At 40.7% G+C, this 22,452-nt stretch overlaps 1 protein-coding gene across 1 annotated transcript; it reads left to right on the forward strand.

The window, feature by feature from the left end:
- The first annotated feature begins 5,180 nt into the window (after positions 1–5,180).
- On the forward strand, positions 5,181–22,230 carry alox15b.L (arachidonate 15-lipoxygenase, type B L homeolog). Its single transcript, XM_041582881.1, has 14 exons — positions 5,181–5,537; positions 6,744–6,948; positions 7,420–7,501; positions 9,076–9,198; positions 10,396–10,499; positions 11,665–11,837; positions 11,940–12,083; positions 13,166–13,369; positions 13,892–13,978; positions 14,897–15,066; positions 16,957–17,078; positions 18,133–18,233; positions 20,973–21,143; positions 21,345–22,230. The coding sequence occupies exons 1-14, from the start codon at positions 5,391–5,393 to the stop codon at positions 21,522–21,524; spliced, it is 2,013 nt and encodes a 670-aa protein (XP_041438815.1). The 5' UTR covers positions 5,181–5,390; the 3' UTR covers positions 21,525–22,230.
- The last annotated feature ends 222 nt before the right edge of the window (positions 22,231–22,452 follow it).

Genomic DNA, 22,452 nt, shown 5'->3' on the forward strand with positions numbered 1-22,452 from the left:
CCAAAGTATCTGGCATTTAGAGGCCCCAAAATGAAGTTAGTGCATACAAATAGTCCTGTGGGTAACTTCAGCTAATGAAAGATCAACACATTGACTGCATTTTTGTGGGGTAAAAACACAGAAATATATGTTTACCCCCCAAACCCATATATTTTTGGAAAGTACACATTCTACTGAATCTAAAATGGGTACCCATGCCTTTCTGCTCCAAACTACTGAGTCGCAAGGCTTTCCCAAAGTTGTCGGTTTTGGTGAAATATCTGAAAATTGCCTCAAAGCTTCAACTTCCCAGCACCATATCGCCCATGTGTCATTACGTACTAAGAAAAAGCACCCTAAATATGATTGCCAGGGTTCCTCTGAACATTTTGGTGGCCGTTGTTCATAAGTTTACCAAAGTATCTGGCATTTAGAGGCCCCAAAATGAAGTTAGCGCATACAAACAGTCCCGTGGGTAACTTCAGCTAATGAAAAATCAACACATTGACTGCATTTTTGTGGGGTAAAAACACAGAAATATATGGTTACCCCCCAAACCCATACATTTTTGGAAAGGACACATTCTACAGAATCTAAAATGGGTACCCATGCCTTATTGCTCCAAACTACTGAGTCGCAAGGCTTTCCCAAAGTTGTCGGTTTTGGTGAAATATCTGAAAATTGCCTCAAAGCTTCAACTTCCCAGCACTATATCACCCATGTGTCATTATGCACCAAGAAAAAGCACCCTAAATATGATTGCCAGGGTTCCTCTGAACATTTTGGTGGCCATTGTTCATAAGTTTACCAAAGTATCTGGCATTTAGAGGCCCCAAAATGAAGTTAGTGCATACAAATAGTCCTGTGGGTAACTTCAGCTAATGAAAGTTCAGCACATTGACTACTGCAAACTGCCAAACTGCAAAGCAATGCTGAAAGTAACGGTTTTTATCAAATTTCTGAAAATCGTCACAAAGCTTGAATTTTACCCCATTATATGCCCCACATTTCATAACGTATCAGCATAAAACATCCTAAATATGAACGCCAGGGGTCTACTGAACACTTTGATGCCCAATATTCATAGATATACCAAACTATGTGGCGCACAGAGACCCCCAAATGACAATAGTGTATATACATTTTCACGGCTGGCGCGCTGGCTGCTGCAATATGAGCACCTGGTGTGTGTATTATGCAACATTAGACCCCCCCTAACAGTACAGAGACCCCAGAAAACCATATATTTTTAGAAAGTACATATTCTGACGAATCCAATATGGGTAAATAAGTGTTTCTAATGCAAACTGCCAAACTGCAAAGCAATGCTGAACATAACGGTTTTTATCAAATTTCTGAAAATCGTCACAAAGCTTGAATTTTACCCCATTATATGCCCCACAGTTTGTAACGTATGAGCATAAAACATCCTAAATATGAAGGCCAGGGGTCTACTGAACACTTTGATGCCCAATAAGCATAGATATACCAAACTATGTGGCGCACAGAGACCCCCAAATGACAATAGTGTATATACATTTTCATGGCTGACGCGCTGGCTGCTGCAATATAAGCACCTGATGTGTGTATTATGCGACATTAGACCCCCCTAACAGTACAGAGACCCCAGAAAACCATATATTTTCAGAAAGTACACATTCTGACGAATCCAATATGGGTAAATATGTGTTTCTACTGCAAACTGCCAAACTGCAAAGTACTGCTGAACGTAACGGTTTTTATCAAATTTCTGAAAATCGTCACGAAGCTTGAATTTTACCCCATTATATGCCCCACATTTCGTAAAGTATCCGCATAAACCATCCTAAATATGAACGACAGGTGTCTACTGAACACTTTCATGCCCAATATTCACAGATTTACCAAACTATGTGGCGCACAGAGACGCCCAATTGGATATATAGTAGATAAAATTTACAAGACATAACAAAATAATACAGAAAGTGTGAAATTCAAATAAAATTACTAAAATCCAATAAAACCACAAAAATCTATGCTTTTTTTTTTCAGACTAGTGTAATCAGACATCAGAATTACAGTTTGAATATTATAGCTTGGCAAAATAGGTTTTACGGACAGAATAAAGCAAGCAACAGTTATGCAGCGCTGAAAATGCAATAAAATGGCTAACAATGCACCAAAATCCCTAAAATTTCCAAATAATCACCGAAATAACATGCAAAAGGTATTGCACAGTACGGTTAGCGAATACGCTATTCGCAAAGGCAATAAAACATTTTTTGAGCCAAAAACACAACGATGCAATATAAAAAAAAAAAAAAAGCTACACAACAGTGTATGTGTGTGCGCATGTGTACAATTGGTAAATTGCATGTTATGTGCATGTGTTTGTGTGTGCAAGTGTATGTACCCCCCCCAAGTGTGTGTGACCCCCCTGATCCCCCAAAAAATGTATGTGAATGTGTGTAAGTGTAAATCTAACCATGTATTAGTGTATAAAGTGTGTGTAAGTGTATTTTGTGTGTGTTACACTAACCTGGGGTGTGTAGCTGCAGATCTGTGTCCATGATGGCAGGAGGAGTGGAGAAGCAGGAGGGAGTCGCCAGATCCATTGATCCGATGCGTGGGCGTCGCTGGAGGGACCCGGAAGTGCAGGCAGCAGCAGCAGCGCGCAGCCACGTGCGTCTGTTGCGTTTGTGGGGCCCCTGGATGATCGCGCCCCAGGAGCCCCTTTCCCACCCGCTCCGCTCGTTGCCTAGGGGGTTCTGAGCGAGCGGGGAAGGAGCGAGCAGCATTTAAAGCCGCTCCTGAGTTCCCCGCAAGCTTATGCTGCAGAACGTAGAATCTACGTTCTGTGGCATTTCAAGATACTTTTCCACAGAACGTAGATTCTACGTTCTGTGGCACTTAAAGGGTTAACAGACCAAAATCATCAACAACATCATCTTTAACATGTATTTATATAGCATCAACATATTGCATAGCACTGTAACGTAAATGTGATTATACAACTAAATCACATGAATTACATACATAGAACATATGGAGTTACATACATCACAATCAATACCGGTACAAAAGGTGAGGAATGGCCTGTGCAAAAGAGCTTACACTCTAAAGTAGGGATGCACCGAATCCAGGATTCGGTTTGGGATTCGGCCTTTTTCAGCAGGATTCGGATTCGGCCGAATCCTTCTGCCAGGCCGAACCGAATCTGAACCCTAATTTGCATATGCAAATTAGGGGCGGGAGGGAAATCCTGTGACCTTTTGTCATAAAACAAGGAAATAAAAAATGTTTTCCCCTTCCCACCCCTAATTTGCATATGCGGATCGGTATTTATCCCGAATCTTTCGCGAAGGATTCGGGGGTTAGGCCGAAGCCAAAGTAGTGGATTTGGTGCATCCCTACTCTAAAGGGAAGGGAATAAGACACAAGGTGTGGAAGTGGCAAGATGAGAATTAAGTGGGTGAGAAATGTGGCACTGTATTTGGTATTGTATTTGGTAGCTAAGCAGAGTGAGGGGAGGCTTCTCGAAAGAAGAGATTTCTTGAAAGCGGAAAGGTTGGGAGAAAGTGGGACAGACCGTGGGAGAGAGTTCCAGAGGAGGGGAGCAGCCCTTGCAAAGTCTTGAATGTGAGCATGTGAGACCTGACTCTTATTATATGGGTTCCAATCAGCAATACAATGTTATTTACACTTAACTAAAAATATATAAATGAATAGTAAGAAGTCGCTTTTTTATTGATTGTGTTTTGTGTTGAGTTCCCCTTTAAGGAATGGTTTCAGAAACACAGGGACAGTCTCTTCTGGTTGAATTGAAAATAATGAAACAATTGTGGCTCCATGAGGGTCAAGTAACATGTTTTGGGCCCTTTTACAATTTATTTCTATAAATAACTAACAAGGAAACAGCTTCGGCCCTTTGCTTGTAATTTACCATTTATTTTCTGTAAATAAATAACAAGGAAAGACTTAAAGGGACGCTGTCATGGGAAAACATGTTTTTTCCAAAACACATCAGTTAATAGTGCTGCTCCAGCAGAATTCTGCACTGAAATCCATTTTTTAAAAAAGCAAACAGATTTCTTTTATATTCAATTTTGAAATCTGTCATGGGGCTAGACATATTGTCAGTTTCCCAGGTGACCCCAGTCATGTGACTTGTGCCTGCACTTTAGAATGGAACTGCTTTCTGGCAGGCTGCTGTTTTTCCTTCTCAATGTAACTGAATGTGTCTCAGTGGGACATGGGTTTTTACTATTGAGTGTTGTACTTAGATCTACCAGGCAGCTGTTATCTTGTGTTAGAGAGCTGCTATCTGGTTACCTTCCCATTGTTCTGTTGTTAGGCTGCTGGGGGGGAAGGGAGGGAGGTGACATCACTCCAATGTGCAGTACAGCAGTAAAGAGTGATTGAAGTTTATCAGAGCACAAGTCACATGACTGGAGGCAGCTGGGAAATTGACAATATGTCTAGCCCCATGTCAGATTTCAAATTTGAATATAAAAAAATCTGTTTGCTCTTTTGAGAAATGGATTTCAGTGCAGAATTCTGCTGGAGCAGCACTATTAACTGATTCATTTTGACAGTATCCCTTTAAGAAAAACAACATAACTGCATAGAAAGTGTCCAGGAAGAAACAGCTTTTTGAAGTTCTTGAGCCACATAATAAGTTATTACAAAAAAGAGGTTCCTTAAAGAGATGAACAAAGAAGTATCAATGTCTTCTACTGTATCATGAAATAAAATACGGAAGTAAAATATACCAAGCAGATGCCATGTTTCAATGGGCAAAGAATGTGCTCTGGCTACACAACATGAAAAACGCTTAGAGTAAAGGAGCTAAGGTTATCATATAAATATACAGTATATAAATTCCATTTGTTGGAGCAGTTCGGAGCAACTAAGCAATAACATAATAGTTGACATTTTCCCCTCTAGATTAAAAGTTGTTTTATCACATTCAGAGACTGATAGTGTTGCTCAATGTGCCAACACTCAAACACTCAGTTGCTGCCATAGATTGGAAGAGCCACTGTGTTATCCTTCATAAGTCAAGAAATCAATAGAATATTTACTGTCATTATTAGAACTTGGCTAAAGTGTCTCTGGATTTAGAAGAAGATAAGGTTCTAAAATGAATGATTCCTACAGATCTGAACTGTGAGCAATTGCGATGCTCTAACCGACCTCCCCTACCTCTAGTGAAAGTGAAAGTTACATTCCGTAGTTAATAGAGAAAAGATAAAGGTCGGCATTAGCACAATGACGTTATTTGTGATGGAGCAATAATAGCAAGTGGTGTCATTCATGGGGTATAAAAACCTTTACTCAGCAGCTGGAAAAGAACTTGTAGAGAATTGCAGGCAATAAGTGTGTCCACTTTGTCCAGTTTCCAAAAGTTTCCAAGCCACTTACCTCCAGAAATGGTCGTTTATAAAATCTATGTGACTACAGGTAAAGCAGCTTGTGGTGGGACCCACGACTCCATCTCTATTGTCCTCATTGGAGAAGCTGGAGAAAGTGAGAAGCATCAACTGGACAACATGGGGAAGGAATTCTGCCCTGGAACAGTGAGTAGCACCTGGGCTTGCATTAAAGGAATCAATTTAAGGTTAACTTTTTGTATGTTATAGCATGGCTTAATCTAAGCAACTTTTCAATTGGTCATCATTATATATTTATGATAGTTTTTCAATTATTTGCCTTCATCTTCTGCACTGACCCCATCTAAACATCAAATCCTCTATAAGGCTACAAATGTATTGTTATTGTTACTTTTTATTCCTCATCTTTCTATTCAGGCCTCTCCTATTCATATTCCAGTCTCTTATTCAAATCAGTGCACAGTTGCTAGGGGAATTTGGACCCCAGCAACCAGATTACTAAAATTGCAAACTGGAGAGCTGCTGAATAAAAAGCGAAATAACTCAAAAACCACAAATAATAAAAAATGAAAAACAATTGCGAATTTTTTACACTGTTCACATGTATGAAGGGAGGTGTTTTCAATTTTGTATGCTAATTATTTTAATTGGTCACCCTTTATATTGTCTGCACTTTGGTCATTTTGTATACTTGATAAAGGGACTCGCCCCGAAACATTGCATGTTCGCACAAAAATAAATAGCAAGGGGTAACCCCTGCGTTTTACTTGCCCTGAGTGCCTGTGTATTTCTATCCTACAGATTTATTGGGGGTCGCCATACTCTCCACTCTGTGCACCAGGCTTTCACACTGAAGCAAATTTAGGAGTGTGCTCTGCCTCACCTTGTTCCAGTGTATTACGCCCTATCACATTCCATACAATCTAAGGTCCCCAACCTAATGCCATCAGTCCCTGACCCAGTGAGCTTACAATCTAAGGTCCCCAACCCAATGCCATCAGTCCCTGACCCAGTGAGCTTACAACCTAAGGTCCCCATCACATTTCCATCAGTCCCTGACCCAGTGAGCTTACAAACTAAGGTCCCCATCCCATTACCATAGTCCCTGTGCTAGTGGAGCTTCCAGTCCAAGATCCATATACAATTCCCATCAGTCCCTGCACCAGTGGAGCTTACAGTCCAAGGTCCATATACAATTCCCATCTGCCCCGGCACCAGTGGAGCTTATATAATGTGGTGTGACCATAAAGGGGTGATGGGCGTCTATTTAAGGTACCTCAAACTGACAACCTGTAATACAGGTTTTGTAGATACAAAACATGGAATATCCAGTTTTCTGTCTATGAATAGAACTGAACTGTGTTCTTTGTATTTCTGTACCTATGTCCTTAGGTGAATAAGTTTAAGGTTCACTGTAAGAAGGATCTAGGAAAGATATTGATTGTGAGACTCTATAAGGAACCATATCTGTTCTTCCATGAGGACCCCTGGCTCTGCAACCATCTAACTGTGAAGTGCCCCAATGACCAGTGCTACCAGTTCCCTTATTATCAGTGGATCTCAGACTATGTCACTGTGGAAATACCAGAAAGGACGGGTGAGATTTGATGGTTCTTGGTTACTATGGACAGAAACTTTTAGCCAATTCCTCAAGTAGAAACAATTAAGAGGGGATGATAATGTGTCTAGTGACAATCTCCACCTAGATATTTACCTGATATTTACTTAAGGACAGTAGTAGTCTCTCACTATCAGTACATAATAACATAGATACATAGTTACACAGTTAAGTTGGGTTGAAAAAAAAGACCAAATTCCATCAACTTCAACCCCTCCAAATGATACATACACACACTTACACCAACCCCTTCATACACTCACATAAAATATATACAAACCAATATCTATATCAATTGTAGGTTGTAGGGCCGGTGGTTACAGTGATCTGCTGCTTAAGACTAATATTCATTGGTAAGGGGTGAGGCATTGCAAGTTATTGCTGGACATTCGTATTCTGGGAACTATACATTTGATTTTATTCCCCACCCCAAATTCTCCCTCTTTTCAGGTATTATATTGGCCAATGATGTCCATCCCATTATCAGGGATCAGAGGAGATCAGAGTTGGAGAAGAAGAAACAAACACACCAGTGAGTAAAATCTGATCATGGTGAAGGGCAAAAAAATGTTGTATTTGTTTATTCATTTTCTGAGTCCATTCTACCAAGTTTAGTAGGTAAACTGCATTATTTCCATGGATGGGCACTGCCAAAATACAACTTATAATAGTCACATTTATTTATTTGCAACAAGTTACAGTATATAGTTAATTTAGGTTGAAAAAAAGACAAAGGTTCCTCAATGTAACCCCCTGCAAATAAACCCCAGTGCACATATATACACATACTTATACAATCCTATGTATATTCTTATTCACAAGCGCCTTTTATCCAGAGAAAACAACCCCAACCTTGTCAGTCTCCCCTCATAATTTAACTCTTCCCTCCCTCTAACCAGTTTAGTTGCACTTAGTCTCTGCACTCTCTCCAGCTCATTTATATCCCTCTTAAGGACTGGAGTCCAAAACTGCCCCCATACTCCAGATGAGGCCTCACCAGGGACCTATAAAGAGACACAATTATGTTTCATCCCTTGAGTTAATGCCCTTTTTTATACAAGAACTTTATTTGCTTTAGTAGCCACAGAATGACACTGCCCAGAATTAGACAACTTGTTATCTACAAAGACCCCAAGATCCTTCTCATTTAAGGAAACTCCCAACACACTGCCATTTAGTGTAGAACTTGCATTTATATTATTTTTGCCAAAGTGCATAACCTGCATTTATCAACATTGAACCTCATTTTCCAGTTTGCTGCCCAGTTTTCCAGTTTAGACAAATCACTGTGCAAAGTGGCAGCATCCTGCATGGAACCTATAGTTCTGCACAATTTAGTCTCATCTGCACAAATAGAAACAGTACTTTCAATGGCCACCTCCAGGTCATTAATAAACAAGTTGAAAAGCAAGGGACCTAGTACAGAGCCCTGCGGTACTCCACTAACAACACTGGTCCAATTAGAAAATGTTCCATTTACCACCACTCTTTGTAGTCTATCTTTTAGCCAGTTCTCTATCCAGGTACAAATACTATGTTCCAAGCCAATATTCCTTTAAATAGATCACATCCACTGCCATCCTAGAGTCAAGATTCCTGCTCACCTTCTTATAGAAGGCAATTAAATTAGTCTGGCAAGATAGATTATGCATTATGGCACAGACTAATATTATTGTGATTTTTTTATATATTTAATAGTGATGGGTGAATTTGGGAAACGGTGGAAAATTCATGAATGCGCCGGTGAATTTTCGCTTCAATTTCGCAAATTTATTCCAGAGCTGCTTTACAAGGTGAAAAGTGACACTTTACACTTCAATATTAGAAAAACGGTCACACATAGAAGATAGAAAGTCATTGAAAAAAGTCGTTATTTCTGGTGATCTATCTGTGATCTATCTGAAAACAACTAGTTGTTTGAAGGTGAACAACCCCTTTCAGATATAACACAAACCATAGAGTTTTCCTGTTTATTGGCAGAAAGTATATGTTCAATACAATCCCTATTCATTGCACTCATGTTGTACAAGGGGGATACTGACACTTTATTCTGAGACAGGACTTCGGTTATAACCCGGTCTGTTTGTTTCTCTCTCTCACTTGTAGGTGGAAAACAGATGCCCCCGGTACCCCCAGCCATATAAATTTTGAGTCTGATGATGATCTATCGCCCAACGACAAATTTTCCTTAACAAAGAGGACGAGCTTTGGCTTTCATTTAATTTCCATGTAGGTATTTCATGTAATATTAATATCCGGTTTTACACACAGAGAGAACGTCATTCATGCACCAATGAGCTGAAAAGTACAAAAGGCAAAACAACAATTCCCTTTACTAAAAAAAATGCATTCCCTTTAAAACAATCTTCTTCCTCCTCTTTTAGTTCATTGACCTTCATACTGCTGATTTGTCCTTTCTTTTATTCTTTTATTTGCATTGAGTTACATTTTCTTTCTCTCCTCTACTTGCCTCTAACACATATTGACTACTGCAACCAGGCCCGGACTAGAACTGGGGAGCCACCATGTTCATGGGCGCTAGGACCTGGTGGCCTAGGGGCCGGCGCATGCGCTCTCAGGGGGGTTTGTGGCTACGTGGGTTCCCAGTGGACACTAGGACCTAGGGGCGCCAAAAAAAGGAAATCCGGCCCTGACTGCAACTCTCCATTAACTGGCCTTCCCCTTCAGAGATTATCTCCCCTTTATTTAGTGCCAGGCCTACACAGGAGGGCACCCAATGCATGCCCCTCCCCCCCTCCCCCATTTACCAACCCTGCCCAGTCCGTAATATATGATGCTGCCAGGCTCATACCCCTTGGAACCAGCTTCTCCTCCTCTTGCCATTCCCTACACTAGTTTTCTCTATATTTCAGGAGAAACTAAAGACCCTGATACTCAAAGCTGTGCATAACTCTTTCACTCCCTACATTTTTCAAATTATCTCAAGGTATATATGGATACTCTTTATATATGAGTGTTAAGCCTCTAGATTGTACATAACACCATGTTAAGTTTCTACACCTCATTCCACACATTTCAGGATGAGGCCCATTCCCGCTGAGACAGAAATGTTCTGATATTCCACTGACTATTTGCTGGTTAAGGGCCACCTCTAAAAAGCCAAGAATAATGCAATTTTAATTCAGTTGTAGAAATTACACTGAGATCTTTATTCGACTTTTTGTTAGACTTTTTATAAAGTGTTGATCATTAATAAAGATCCAACGGAATACCTTTATATCCAGCCCCATGATACGGTTCACTAACACAACAAAAGAACCATGGCCACCCAAAATGGTAATTAAAACATAAAGGACAACAAGTGCAACTAAGTGCAGTTAGATGTGTTACATGGTTGTAGTTACTGGTTGTACATTTTATAAATGAGAGCAACACGGTCCAATTTCTCTTCTGTTCTTTTGACAGAGGATTTGATAATCTTCTAACAGGACTTTCCAATTGCACCAGTTCCTGGAATCATTTTGATGATATTAAGAGGCTCCTTCACTTTGAAAGGACACATAACTCAGGTTAGTGCTCAGGAACCCTCCCTCTTGTAGTCTGTATTAATAATAATAATAATAATAATAATACAAAAATCCAGGGGATATGATATATATGTGTTCCTGCCCTGGTTCTTGGGTTTTTATCCAATTCATTTTCTGCCAGTTGTGGAAAAAGACTCTAATGATTATTTTGTTATTGATTGGAATTCAAGGAAAAGACTTTCACTGCAGCAGAGACAAAACAGAAAACTGCAGCAAAGACAATTTCATATATGATGAACATGTGATATTTACTGTATATAGACTGCAATGCAGTGTTGTGGGTCAAGGGTATATATTTACCTTCTACTCTGCTGTATAATAACCTTGGGACGAGTTACAAGCTGCCTCTGGAATAATTTCACCAGGTTTCCATAGTGTTATTGTTCCATTGTGTTATGGGTTTTGATTGGCCAGTAGCCACACCCAAGCTATAACCACGTGTGATGCCAAATGTTGGCCGGAGTAGAGTAAATGTCAGTATTACTACAAATGGAATATTGGGATTTATCCCCCTTCACTTCCCATCTGGCACCAAAATTTTAGAATAGAACCAGTAACTTCCTTTGTTCCATCCATTCATTAAACATTGAATCTAGGATAGGAAGGTAAAGGTTTTATTCATCTTTATTTAAATAATCCCCATGCGGGTTAATCCACTTTAGGACTGTGCCTGTCCAGAGTGGGGATGATTGAGGTTCAGTTCAAGGTATCCCTGGTAATTCCTTATTTGTTAGGGGTGTCAGGTGTCCCTAGTCTTTAAAAAGGGGGCTCACTTTGTGTGTCTTTGGTGTTTACTTAATGAAAGAGATGATGGTGTTGGAGAGCCGGAGGTAGAGGTAGATCTCATCAGGAGTAACTAGTAAAAGGGAAGATGCAGTAATAGCTCAACCTCTGCAAGTGACAGTCAGGCTGAGGGCAGTTAGTAGAGCATCAAAAGCTTTAACAAGGATACCAGAAGGGTTATTCTCCCCATATGTGTGTGGGTTTCCTCTGGGTACTCCCGTTTCCTCCAACACCCCCAATATACATAGGCAGGTTCACTGACTCCTTATACAACAAATCCAAGTGTGTGTGAATAGGAAAGTGCTCCACATACAATGGCTCCTTTATAACACAACTCATGAGCTCCCTCTGCATTTTAACTTAGATCTGGTCCCTCATATCTGGAAAGAGGACACATTCTTTGGGTACCAGTATTTAAATGGAGTTAACCCAGTCATGATCCAGAAGTGCACCAAGATACCTGGGAATTTCCCAGTGAATCACAACCTGGTGTCGGCGTCTCTAGGGAGTAAAAGGAATCTAGAGAAAGAATTGCAGGTGGGTGACACTCTAGTGACTGTGAGACTCTCTTAATTAAATGCCACTAGAACTTCTTAGTTCCACGCATGGACCCATCCATTATTCTTATTTCTGTTCTAGAGTGGAAACATCTTCCTGGCTGATTATAAGATTCTGCACGGAATTCCTGCCAATGTGATTAATGATAAGAAACAATTTATTGCTGCCCCTATTTGCCTTCTGTGGAAAACCCCCCAGGATAACATTGTCCCCATCGCCATACAGGTAAATACCAGACTAAGGGCATAGGGGTTTTTTATGGAAAGCCATTGAACACTGGGTGCTTTAATACTGGGAGAAGAGATGTCAAGTTCAACTGTGGGGGCAGATAAAATGCTGCTATCAGTGAAATCATTACTTATTATTATATTAATTTCTCATTGGTACAATTGTAATTACTCACAAACAAACATGCCTGATTTACATCTTTTCCTTTACAGTCCACCCTAAACTCCCAAATAGCTCTCGTCATTGTAATATTATCCTGTGTGTTAATGACAACCTGCTGATTGGCTGAAATCTCCTCCAATCAGGAACTTTTCTTGAGAGGAAACGTGACTTTAGATTCTAATTTTTATAAAATACCTCTCCCAACTCTCCCAAACTGATGGATGATATGAGATATAATATGAGGGATGGGTAAGGGCAAAAATGATTTTGGAGGAACATTTTGGGACAATAGGACAACCTGATAGTAATGAGAATAATGAGAATATGGAAAAGAGATTAGGTTACTGCACATAAATAAAGATCCAGGAAAAGATCATTAAACTCACCCCAGTCAAGCAATTAGGGGCACGTTACTAGTCACTCATTAAGCGATTTGCAATTGGTTTTCATTTTTAATTTGTGGCTTTTGAGTTATTTTGCTTTTTATTCAGCATCTTTCCAGTCTGCAAATTTAGTTATCTGGTTGCTAGGGTCCTAATTGCATAAGAGACTGGAATATGAATAGGAGACGCCCGAATAGAAAGAGGAGTAATAAAAAGTTGCAATATTAATACATTTGTAGCCTTACAGAGAGTTTGTTTTTTTTAGATGGGGTCAGTGACCCCCATTTGAAAACTGGAAAGGGTCAGAAGAAGAAGGCAAATAATTAAAAACAAAACTATACAAAATAAATAGTGAAGACCAATTGAAAAGTTGCTTAGAATTGGCCATTCTATAATATATTAAAAGTGAACTTCAAGTTGAACCGCCCCATTAAAATCAATGGTTTGCCTTAGGCATGTTGAAAATAAGGGTCAGATGATCCTCTCTGGTGCATTCAGCCAATGCCCCTAGTATTTTATATATTTATATTACAGCTAAATCAAACCCCAGGGGAGGAGAACCCAATCTTCTTGCCCACTGACCCCGAGTGGGACTGGACTTTGGCGAAGATCTGGGTGCGAAACTCAGAGTTTCAGGTCCATGAGGTTGTCTCTCACTTACTTCACACTCACCTCTTCGCTGAGATCTTTAACATCGCTACCACCCGGCACCTCCCATTGGGCCACCCTGTGTATAAGGTAAGAGGGGACCATGACAATGTGTCTGCCCATTGTATCACTGGCTAAATATAGAGGGAGTATATTCCAGGGCTGCAGGGGGTTGGGTGGATGGTGGGTAGGGGGGCCATGGAGTTGATGGAGGGGTAGGTTGGGGCTTGAGGGGAACGGGCACCTTATTTGGTAGCCCCCCCAGTCAGACATTGACACTGCTGCCTACTTTCTTTACTACTGTTTTCTCTAGGAGTGGACATAGATGTCCCCTCTCCTCCCCCCCCCAACTCCCTTATTTGTACATCATGCAGATACACTACATAAGGGTGGTTGGATTGTGGCTATTACGGAGATATAGATGGTGGGTTAACCTCAAAAAAGGGATTAAATGTGTCTCTTGTACAATTACTACAATTGCCTTCAATGCTTAGTATGAATTACAATATTACAGAGCAGTTGTTGGAAACTATTCTCAGCACAAGGTGTAATTACTGGACTGATGATAAATAAGAGTATATATTGCTTCTTTAATGCTGTCCTTTCTTTCAGCTTCTTATCCCACATCTGCGTTTCACCCTGGAGATCAATGTCCATGCCAGGAAAGACCTAGTTGGGCCTGAAGGACTTTTTGATAAGGTGAGAATTTGTGATCAGGATTGATTTGAATTTGGGTGCAGAATGAACACAACGACTAACCTCTATGAATCTTTCCCATGAACAATGTGCTGCTGAATTTGGTGGGATACAAACATGAGTGAGGGACTGCAGGAGGCATGTAGATACCCTTGTAGGATCATCATTTAGTTGCACAAAGTAGGGAACCCTTGAGGCATAGGAGCTAGATCTAGGGAGAGGTGTATATAAAATAAATACAGAGCTCCTTTGTGTCTGAGGGTGCTGCTCTCTCCACCTTACAGGGTGCAAGTGCTCAGTAGATGGGTACTAAGGGGGGCAATTTTAAACCCACTAGGACTCTTGCACTTGTGTCATTAGTATCAGTATATGAGCCCTTGCATCTCCATGATGGTATTTCTCAGATGGGCAAGTGGTTAAACAAATAAACCCTGTTCCATATGGGTTGGAAGTCATCAGACTGTGTTGACCACTACACTTGACCACAGTTCCTTGGGTTACCCTATCCCTTTATATTTGCTCTCCATTATTCCCTGCACTTACTGTAGGAAGCAATGAATGAACCATATCACAGGTCTGTCAAATTTTCCTACCCAGGAATGTGAATGTTCTTGGGATTGGAAACACATTCCATGAGGTTTATTTACAACTGGCAGAACACTTATCACCATTATATCACCCACAACATAGCATTTCAACCCAGAATTCCAATGGCACTGCCCACAAACTAGTGTCTGTATTGTTAAACTGCAGCACCAGATGCATGAGATTCCCTTGGCGCATGTACAGGTGCAATGATGTAGCATTTATTAGTGTTTTATTATGTCCTTTACCTTCTTGCAACTGTATGTCATTAATCAGAACATGGGCATCAGCTCCAGCTTATTTCAGGTTTCTTTTCTATATTTGGTTTCTGGTCAGGCTGTGGTCACGGGAAGTGGTGGTGTTCCTTTATTAATTGCAAAAGCCATGAAGAGTCTGACCTACAGCACCCTGTGTCTCCCTGATGATATTCAGACAAGAGGAGTCAAGTCCATCCCCAATTATTTCTACAGAGATGATGGGATGCTGGTCTGGCAGGCGGTGGAGAAGTAAGAAGATAAGTTGCACTTTTGCTTCCATTTAATATAAATGTCACTAACATGAGCTGTGTCTTAATGAACAGACCTATCATCATCAGTGAAGAGATCTACTAAATGCAGATCTGAAAGCAAAATGTGTTTCCCCTAGTTAAGGCCAATTAGGGTACGACTTAGGGTGTTAAGCAGGAACAGTCCTATAGTTTAACATAGCCTGTACAGAGAGATCCCATAAAACGATGACTGCATAGGTATTCCCTGTACTAAGCACAATTCAGCAGGAACAGTCCCCTAAGTTTGCTCATAGTCTGTACAGAGAGATCCCATAAAACTATGTCAGCATAGGTATCCCCTGTACTAAGCACAATTCAGCAGGAACAGTCCCCTAAGTTTGCTCATAGTCTACAGCAGTGATCCCCAACCAGTAGCTCGCGAGCAACATGTTGCTCTCCAACCCCTTGGATGTTGCTCTCAGTGTCCTCAAAGCAGGTGCTTATTTTTGAATTCTAGGCTTGAAGACAAGTTTTAATTGCATAAAAACAAAGTATAGTGCCAAGTAGAGCATCTTGTAGACTTTCAGTCCACATAAGGGCTACCCAATAGCCAATCACAGCCCTTATTTGGCACCCCAAGGGACTTTCCCATGCTTGTGTTGCTCCCCAACTCTTTTCACATTTGAATGTGGCTCACGGGTAAAAAAGGTTGGGGACCCCTGGTCTACAGAGAGATCCCATAAAACTATGGCAGCATAGGTATTCCCTGTACTAAGCACAATTCAGCAGGAACAGTCCCCTGAGTTTGCTCATAGTCTGTACAGAGAGATCCCATAAAACTATGGTACATAGGTATTCCCTGTACTATGCACAATTCAGCAGGAACAGTCCCCTAAGTTTGCTCATAGTCTGTACAGAGAGATCCCATAAAACTATGGCAGTATAGGTATTCCCTGTACTAAGCACAATTCAGCAGGAACAGTCCCTAAGTTTGCTCAGTCTGTACAGAGAGATCCCATAAAGCTATGGCAGCATAGGTATTCCCTGTACTAAGCACAATTCAGCAGGAACAGTCCCCTAAGTTTGCTCATATTATGTACAGAGAGATCCCATATAACTATGGCAGCATAGGTATTCCCTGTACTAAGCACAATTCAGCAGGAACAGCCATAAGTTTGCTCATAGTCTGTACAGAGAGATCCCATAAAACTATGGCAGCATAGGTATTCCCTGTACTAAGCACAATTCAGCAGGAACAGTCCCTAAGTTTGCTCATAGTCTGTACAGAGAGATCCCATAAAACTATGGTACATAGGTATTCCTTGTACTAAGCACAATTCAGCAGGAACAGTCCCCTGAGTTTGCTCATAGTCTGTACAGAGAGATCCCATAAAACTATGACAGCATAGGTATTCCCTGTACTAAGCACAATTCAGCAGGAACAGTCCCCTAAGTTTGCTCATAGTCTGTACAGAGAGATCCCATAAAACTATGGTACATAGGTATTCCCTGTACTAAGCACAATTCAGCAGGAACAGTCCCTAAGTTTGCTCATAGTCTGTACAGAGAGATCCCATAAAACTACTGTATGGTACATAGGTATCCCCTGTACTAAGCACAATTCAGCAGGAACAGTCCCTAAGTTTGCTCATAGTCTGTACAGAGAGATCCCATAAAACTATGGTACATAGGTATCCCCTGTACTAAGCACAATTCAGCAGGAACAGTCCCTAAGTTTGCTCATAGTCTGTACAGAGAGATCCCATAAAACTATGGCCACATAGATAAACAAAGTACAATCCAGCAGGAAAATCACCCAAAAGCCTTGCCTCCAGCTTATAAACAAATATCTCATAAACATGCATGTTATTTGCCTTTAAAATAATATATTTGTTATTTTCTCTCCCAGTTTTGTGTCGGATATTGTTAATTACTATTACAAAAGTAATAATGATGTTGCTAATGACCCTGAACTCCAGGCTTGGGTGGCAGAGATTTTCCATGAAGGATTTCTGTCCAACAGATCCTCAGGTAAGAACCAGAATAAGTGCAATATGATTTTACAATGTTGTGCACTTACTGTATCTGGGTGCTCTGATTATTAGTCCTGTTATTCAATAACCTCACAGATCCAATAACTCAATGAGAGGTAGAACTCCAGTCAAAGGCCAATCCAAATGGGACCCCTGTTCTGAGTAGAAACAAAACATAGGGATCTTTATTCCGATCCCTGAAAGCTGCGCAGGTCTTTCTTGTCACATGGCAGTTGGGAAGTTGATTGGAGCAGCTCCTAAAATGAATTAATTTATTGTACCCCCCACACTTATCAGAGGAAAACATTCAGGTTGGTTTGCACTAGGAATAAGTTAACTGGCGAAAAAATGAATTTTTGACACAAAAAAACCATGTTGTCATTTAAAGACCCCCATGTTTGTGCAACACCCACCAACAATCAGGGTGAAGGAAAAAGGAAAAATATTCTAAAACTCAACTTTATTATATGTCCCATTAAAAGATTTATTATCAGAATACTTTTATTAGCATGAATCTATGAATCAAAAATTAGGGGACATCAGGCCAACATCAAAAATATATTGGAAAATCCAAAAATGGATTAAAATAGGAACAACTGCCTATCTATCAATTAAAGGACATTTACATACCATGCCTTGATGGAGCAATAGGATCCCCTCCTTTGAGTTAGAATTAAGCTTATTGGTTCCTTGGTCAAACCCCAGAATGATCCCCGGGGAAGTCCAAATTATGGAATAGTAATATTAGTTATTATTATATATAGTTATTATTTATTATTTTTTTCTGATCTTTTCTGGGCTATTTTACTCTCTTGTCTGGCATGTCCCCAGTTAATAGCTGGAATCTGGGGTGGCAGATATATCCTTTTCTCCTGTGGTTTGAACTGGATTGTCTGCCTTCCCCTTTGGCTTTGTTGCTGGATTTCCATACAAATAAAGTATATGAGTGAAAATGTCATGGCAAAGAGAAAAAACTGTGAATTAAAAAATTCAGGTTGGATAGGAGTGAGGGGACAGATATGGTCTCATCCAACCTCTGTTTGCTCCCTTAGGAATCCCATCATCCTTTGCAACCCGGGCAGAGCTAATCAAATACCTGACCATGGTGATCTACACGTGTTCCGCTCAGCACTCGGCTGTCAATGGTGGCCAGGTGAGTTGCACGTTCAAGACCTACAGAGATTTTTATACAGTAGAGCGGGTGACATGGAGATAAATCCAGAATAGGGCACAAAGCACTATGTATTATGCACATAATGCCCCTCATTCCCATGAAGTTTTAGCCACTGCAGATGTTTAAATCCAATTCCAGACTTTCAAAAATGTGCATGTCACAGTGAATGGCACTCAAGTAGGCATAACTTCCATCCATAATATAAAGGGTTGTAATGTCTATTCTGGCTCAATAACTGCCTTCCCAGACTAGTACCAGTAGAACACGGCTTACACTGGTCTCTCTCATCCAGAATGAGCCTTCACAAAGAGTAAGAAAGAGGTGAGGGTACTGTACAACTACAACTCTCTCTGCCAGGCACGGACTGGCAATCTGTGGGTTCTGGCAAATGCCAGAGGGGCTGCTATAAGGTCCCATAGAAAGTCTCTCTATGTGGGCTCTATGTGGGCTGATTGGGCCTCTGTGTACCTGAAATGCCAGGGCCTATTTTGATTCTCAGTCCAGACCTGCTCTCTGCTATACAGAAAAATATAGACAGAGGGTGCCAGAGGTTCTTACAAACAGCAAAACATAAAGTGTTTATAGAACATCCACAGAGTTTACTCATAGCAGTTTCTCAGAGGCAAGTGGTAGAGGCAACATCACAAACAGAGTGTAACACAGGCTGACACTACTCTGGGATAGACTTGACTTGGCCCCCAAAAGTTAATATAGAAGTTACACCAGTATTAGTTAATGCCTTAAAATGAATGAAACCAAGAATCACAGTTAAGGGAGACTCGAATCATCTGTGCCCCATTTTAAAAAAGTGGTCTATTAATCACATATAACAGTGCATAGATGTGGAATGGCCAGTGGCACATGGAGGAGACTGGAGATTTTGTTGACCTTACAAAAGTGACATTACTATAAGGATTGGTTGATGGTAACCTGTAACAACCAAGCAGCTGTTTAATTTATAAAGGCTACCAGCAAATGGTACCAGCTGCTAGGACTGACAGATAGGATAAGGCAGGAGGTCTCAGTAGAAGAAGATCAGTAAGGTAGGACTAGGTAATGTGAGGACTAGCTCCAGTAATCACTCACTCTAGGAGTGGCAGATAGAATTAGGCAGAAGGCCTCAGTAGGAGAAGAAAAGGAAGGAAGGACTAGCTAATGTGAGGGCTAGCTCTTGTAATAACTCACTCTAGAAGTGACAGATAGGATTTGGCAGGATACCTCAGTAAGAGAAGAACATCAGTAAGGTAGGACTAGCTCATGTGAGGGCTAGCTCTTGTAATAACTCACTCTAGGAGTGACAGGATTAGGCAGGAGGTCTCAGTAGAAGAAGAAGATCAGTAAGGTAGGACTAGCTAATGTGAGGGCTAGCTCTTGTAATAACTCACTCTAGGAGTGACAGATAGGATTAGGCAGGAGGCATCAGCAGGAGAAGAAGATCAGTAAGGTAGGACTAACTCATTTGAGGCCTTGCTCCTGTAATAACTCACTCTAGGAGTGATAGATAGGATCAGGCAGGAGGCCTCAGTAGGAGAAGATCAGTAAGGTAGGACTAGCTAATGTGAGGAGTAGCTCTTGTAATAACTCACTCTAGGAGTGACAGATAGGATTAGGCAGGAGGTCTCACTAGGAGAAGAAGATCAGTAAGGTAGGACTAGCTATTGTGAGGAGTATCCCCTGTAATAACTTACTCTAGAAGTGACAGATATGATTAGGCAGGAGATCTCAGTAGGAGAAGAAGACCAATGAGGTAGGACTATCTAATGTGAGGGCTAGCTCTAGTAATAACTCACTCTAGGAGTGTCAGATAGAATTAGGCAGGAGTTCTCAATAGGCATGGTCAGACTGGGTGGGCAGGACACCGGGAAAATATTTGGTGGGCCCTGGCCCTTTTGGGCCACTGCCAGCCCAAACCTGCTCCCCTGGCTGATCAGCTGATGTGCGGTGTGGTGGTAGATCTAGCAGCTGTGTGCTTCACCCATTTGTTCACTCATTAGATTATAGGAACCAATTGGGGCCTGATTTGTAATAATACCAATCACAGCTCATAATGGGAGAGTAATTAACTGGCAAATAAATAAATTATTTTTCATACTTTAGATTACTCTAAATTGTACACTATTTAGGTTAATAGTATTTGGGGCCATAATTAGACCAGTTTAAAGCAAGGCCTAAAGTATGATATCTGCACAGGGAAAGCTTTAGGTATGGGGTTTGTGACTAAGATAATTTTTAATGTATTTTCATGAAATTGTTAATTTTGTATTATTATTTCTCACTAGCTGCTTGCTGTTCCCTGGTCAATATATTTCTCTCTCATAGCGCTGTCTAGTTTGTCACCAGATGTGCATCCCCACCATTATTATTCTTTTTCCTACTTAAGCATTTAACTTCACTCATTTTTTACAGTTAACCACAATGTTATACATGAACAGCACATGTCAGCTGTCGGTATACCATGATGGGTGGGTGAAGTAATTCATAGTTACAAAGCTATTGAGGTTGAGAAAGACACATACATCAATTTTCATCTGTCTGGTTTTATTCTCACCTCAATTGGAGATACGTCTATGGGAGGTGCTGCTACACTCGCTGCAGAGATAATGATATTGTTCTTGTATATTTATTGTATTGTATGTGTCTTTACATGGATCTGTTTTTAATCATCCATGAGCCATCAGTTATCTCTACCACTATCTGTTGTGTTCCCATGCGCTGCAGTATGACTTCTACTCTTGGATGCCCAATGGTCCCTCCACCATGAGGAAACCACCGTCTACTGCTAAGGGCACTGCAACCCTCCAGAGTGTCCTGGATACATTACCGGCCATAAACACAACTGTCACCGCCATCGCCACCGTTAGACTCCTCAGTATTGAGCCACTCGATCGGGTGAGTGATCTAAACAAACACATGAACTCACATGTCAAAGAACATATTATGCATTACTATGTTATTGACTCTCTATCAGTCTTCCTCTCTGTCTATAATTGTTGAGACAAAAGAACAGAATGGCTTCCTAGTTGTCACTACATATACAATTATATAGCACGACCCTTGAGGATATATCTATATTTCTCTTTTTCTTTGCAGCGCCCATTGGGACATTATCCAGATGAACATTTTATTGAGGACAAGCCAAAGAGGTCCATTAAGGATTTCAAGGAAAAGTTGGCTAGAATTTCTCGAATTATCTCAGATCGGAAAAGTAAAAAGAAACTGTGGTACCAGTACCTGAACCCTAAGAATATTGAGAACAGCATTTCCATTTAATCTGGTCACCTGGGAAGGTAGAGGTGCTAAATGTGTTGTTATGGTTTAAACTTGGTATTTTTGCTTTAGCCTCACTAGGAATCTCTAATTCTATTACGCAATGCAACCGCTTGGATTTCCTGTATTTTTTCCCAGGGACTGAGATCTGAGTGCTCTGGGGGAACCCCTATACAGACATAGGCCCCCTTGTCCCCAATGCTCCCCTGTGACCACTGTAGTACCTCTGTGCTCCACCTAGTACCCAGATACAGAGCTCTGATTGTACTGTTGTACTCACATCTGTGCTACTCTCTTTCCCAAAGTCAGGCAGGAACTGCCCATAAGCTCCTCCACTACTTACCCAGGTACAGTATTCTGATTACCTGTATTTCCAGGCCAAGTAGAATCCTTCTACTGCTTAAATAAATCTAACCCATCCCCAAACAATGTACAAAATTCCTTCCTGACTATGAGAGCATCAGATAAATAAGAGCTCTGTGCCTGCATATCTACAGGGATGGAGCACACATTCAATAATCCAGGGGGTGAGAATGCTAATGGAGCTAATGCATGTGGGCCCAGTCTAATTCTTGGACACAGTGAGAGTGCTGGAAACATAGCTACATAGTTGAAACAAGTTGAAAACGTCCAACAAGTTGAATGCACACATATATAAATACAGGTATAGGATCCCTTATCCGGAAACCCGATATCCAGAAAGCTCCGAATTATGGAATGGCTGTCTGCCATAGACTCCATTTTATCCAAATAATCCCAATTTTTAAAAATTATTTCCTTTTTCTGTGTAATGATAAAACAGTAGCTTGTATTTAATCCCAGCTAAAATATAATTAATCCTTATTGGAAGCAAAACCAGCCTATTGGGTTTATTTAATGTTTAAATTAATTTCTAGTAGACTTAAGGCATGAAGACCCAAATTACAGAAAG

Source organism: Xenopus laevis, chromosome 2L (genome assembly GCF_017654675.1).
Source record: "Xenopus laevis strain J_2021 chromosome 2L, Xenopus_laevis_v10.1, whole genome shotgun sequence".
Lineage (NCBI taxonomy): Eukaryota > Metazoa > Chordata > Amphibia > Anura > Pipidae > Xenopus > Xenopus laevis.

What these genes read in the sequence shown, in the direction of transcription:
- alox15b.L (XM_041582881.1), top strand. Translation starts at nt 5,391, where the DNA reads ATGGTCGTTTATAAAATCTATGTGACTACAGGTAAAGCAGCTTGTGGT. An exon ending in GGAAATACCAGAAAGGACGG is followed by an intron (nt 6,949 to 7,419) that starts GTGAGATTTGAT and finishes CCCTCTTTTCAG; the next exon opens with GTATTATATTGGCCAATGAT. An exon ending in TCTGTCCAACAGATCCTCAG is followed by an intron (nt 17,079 to 18,132) that starts GTAAGAACCAGA and finishes TTGCTCCCTTAG; the next exon opens with GAATCCCATCATCCTTTGCA.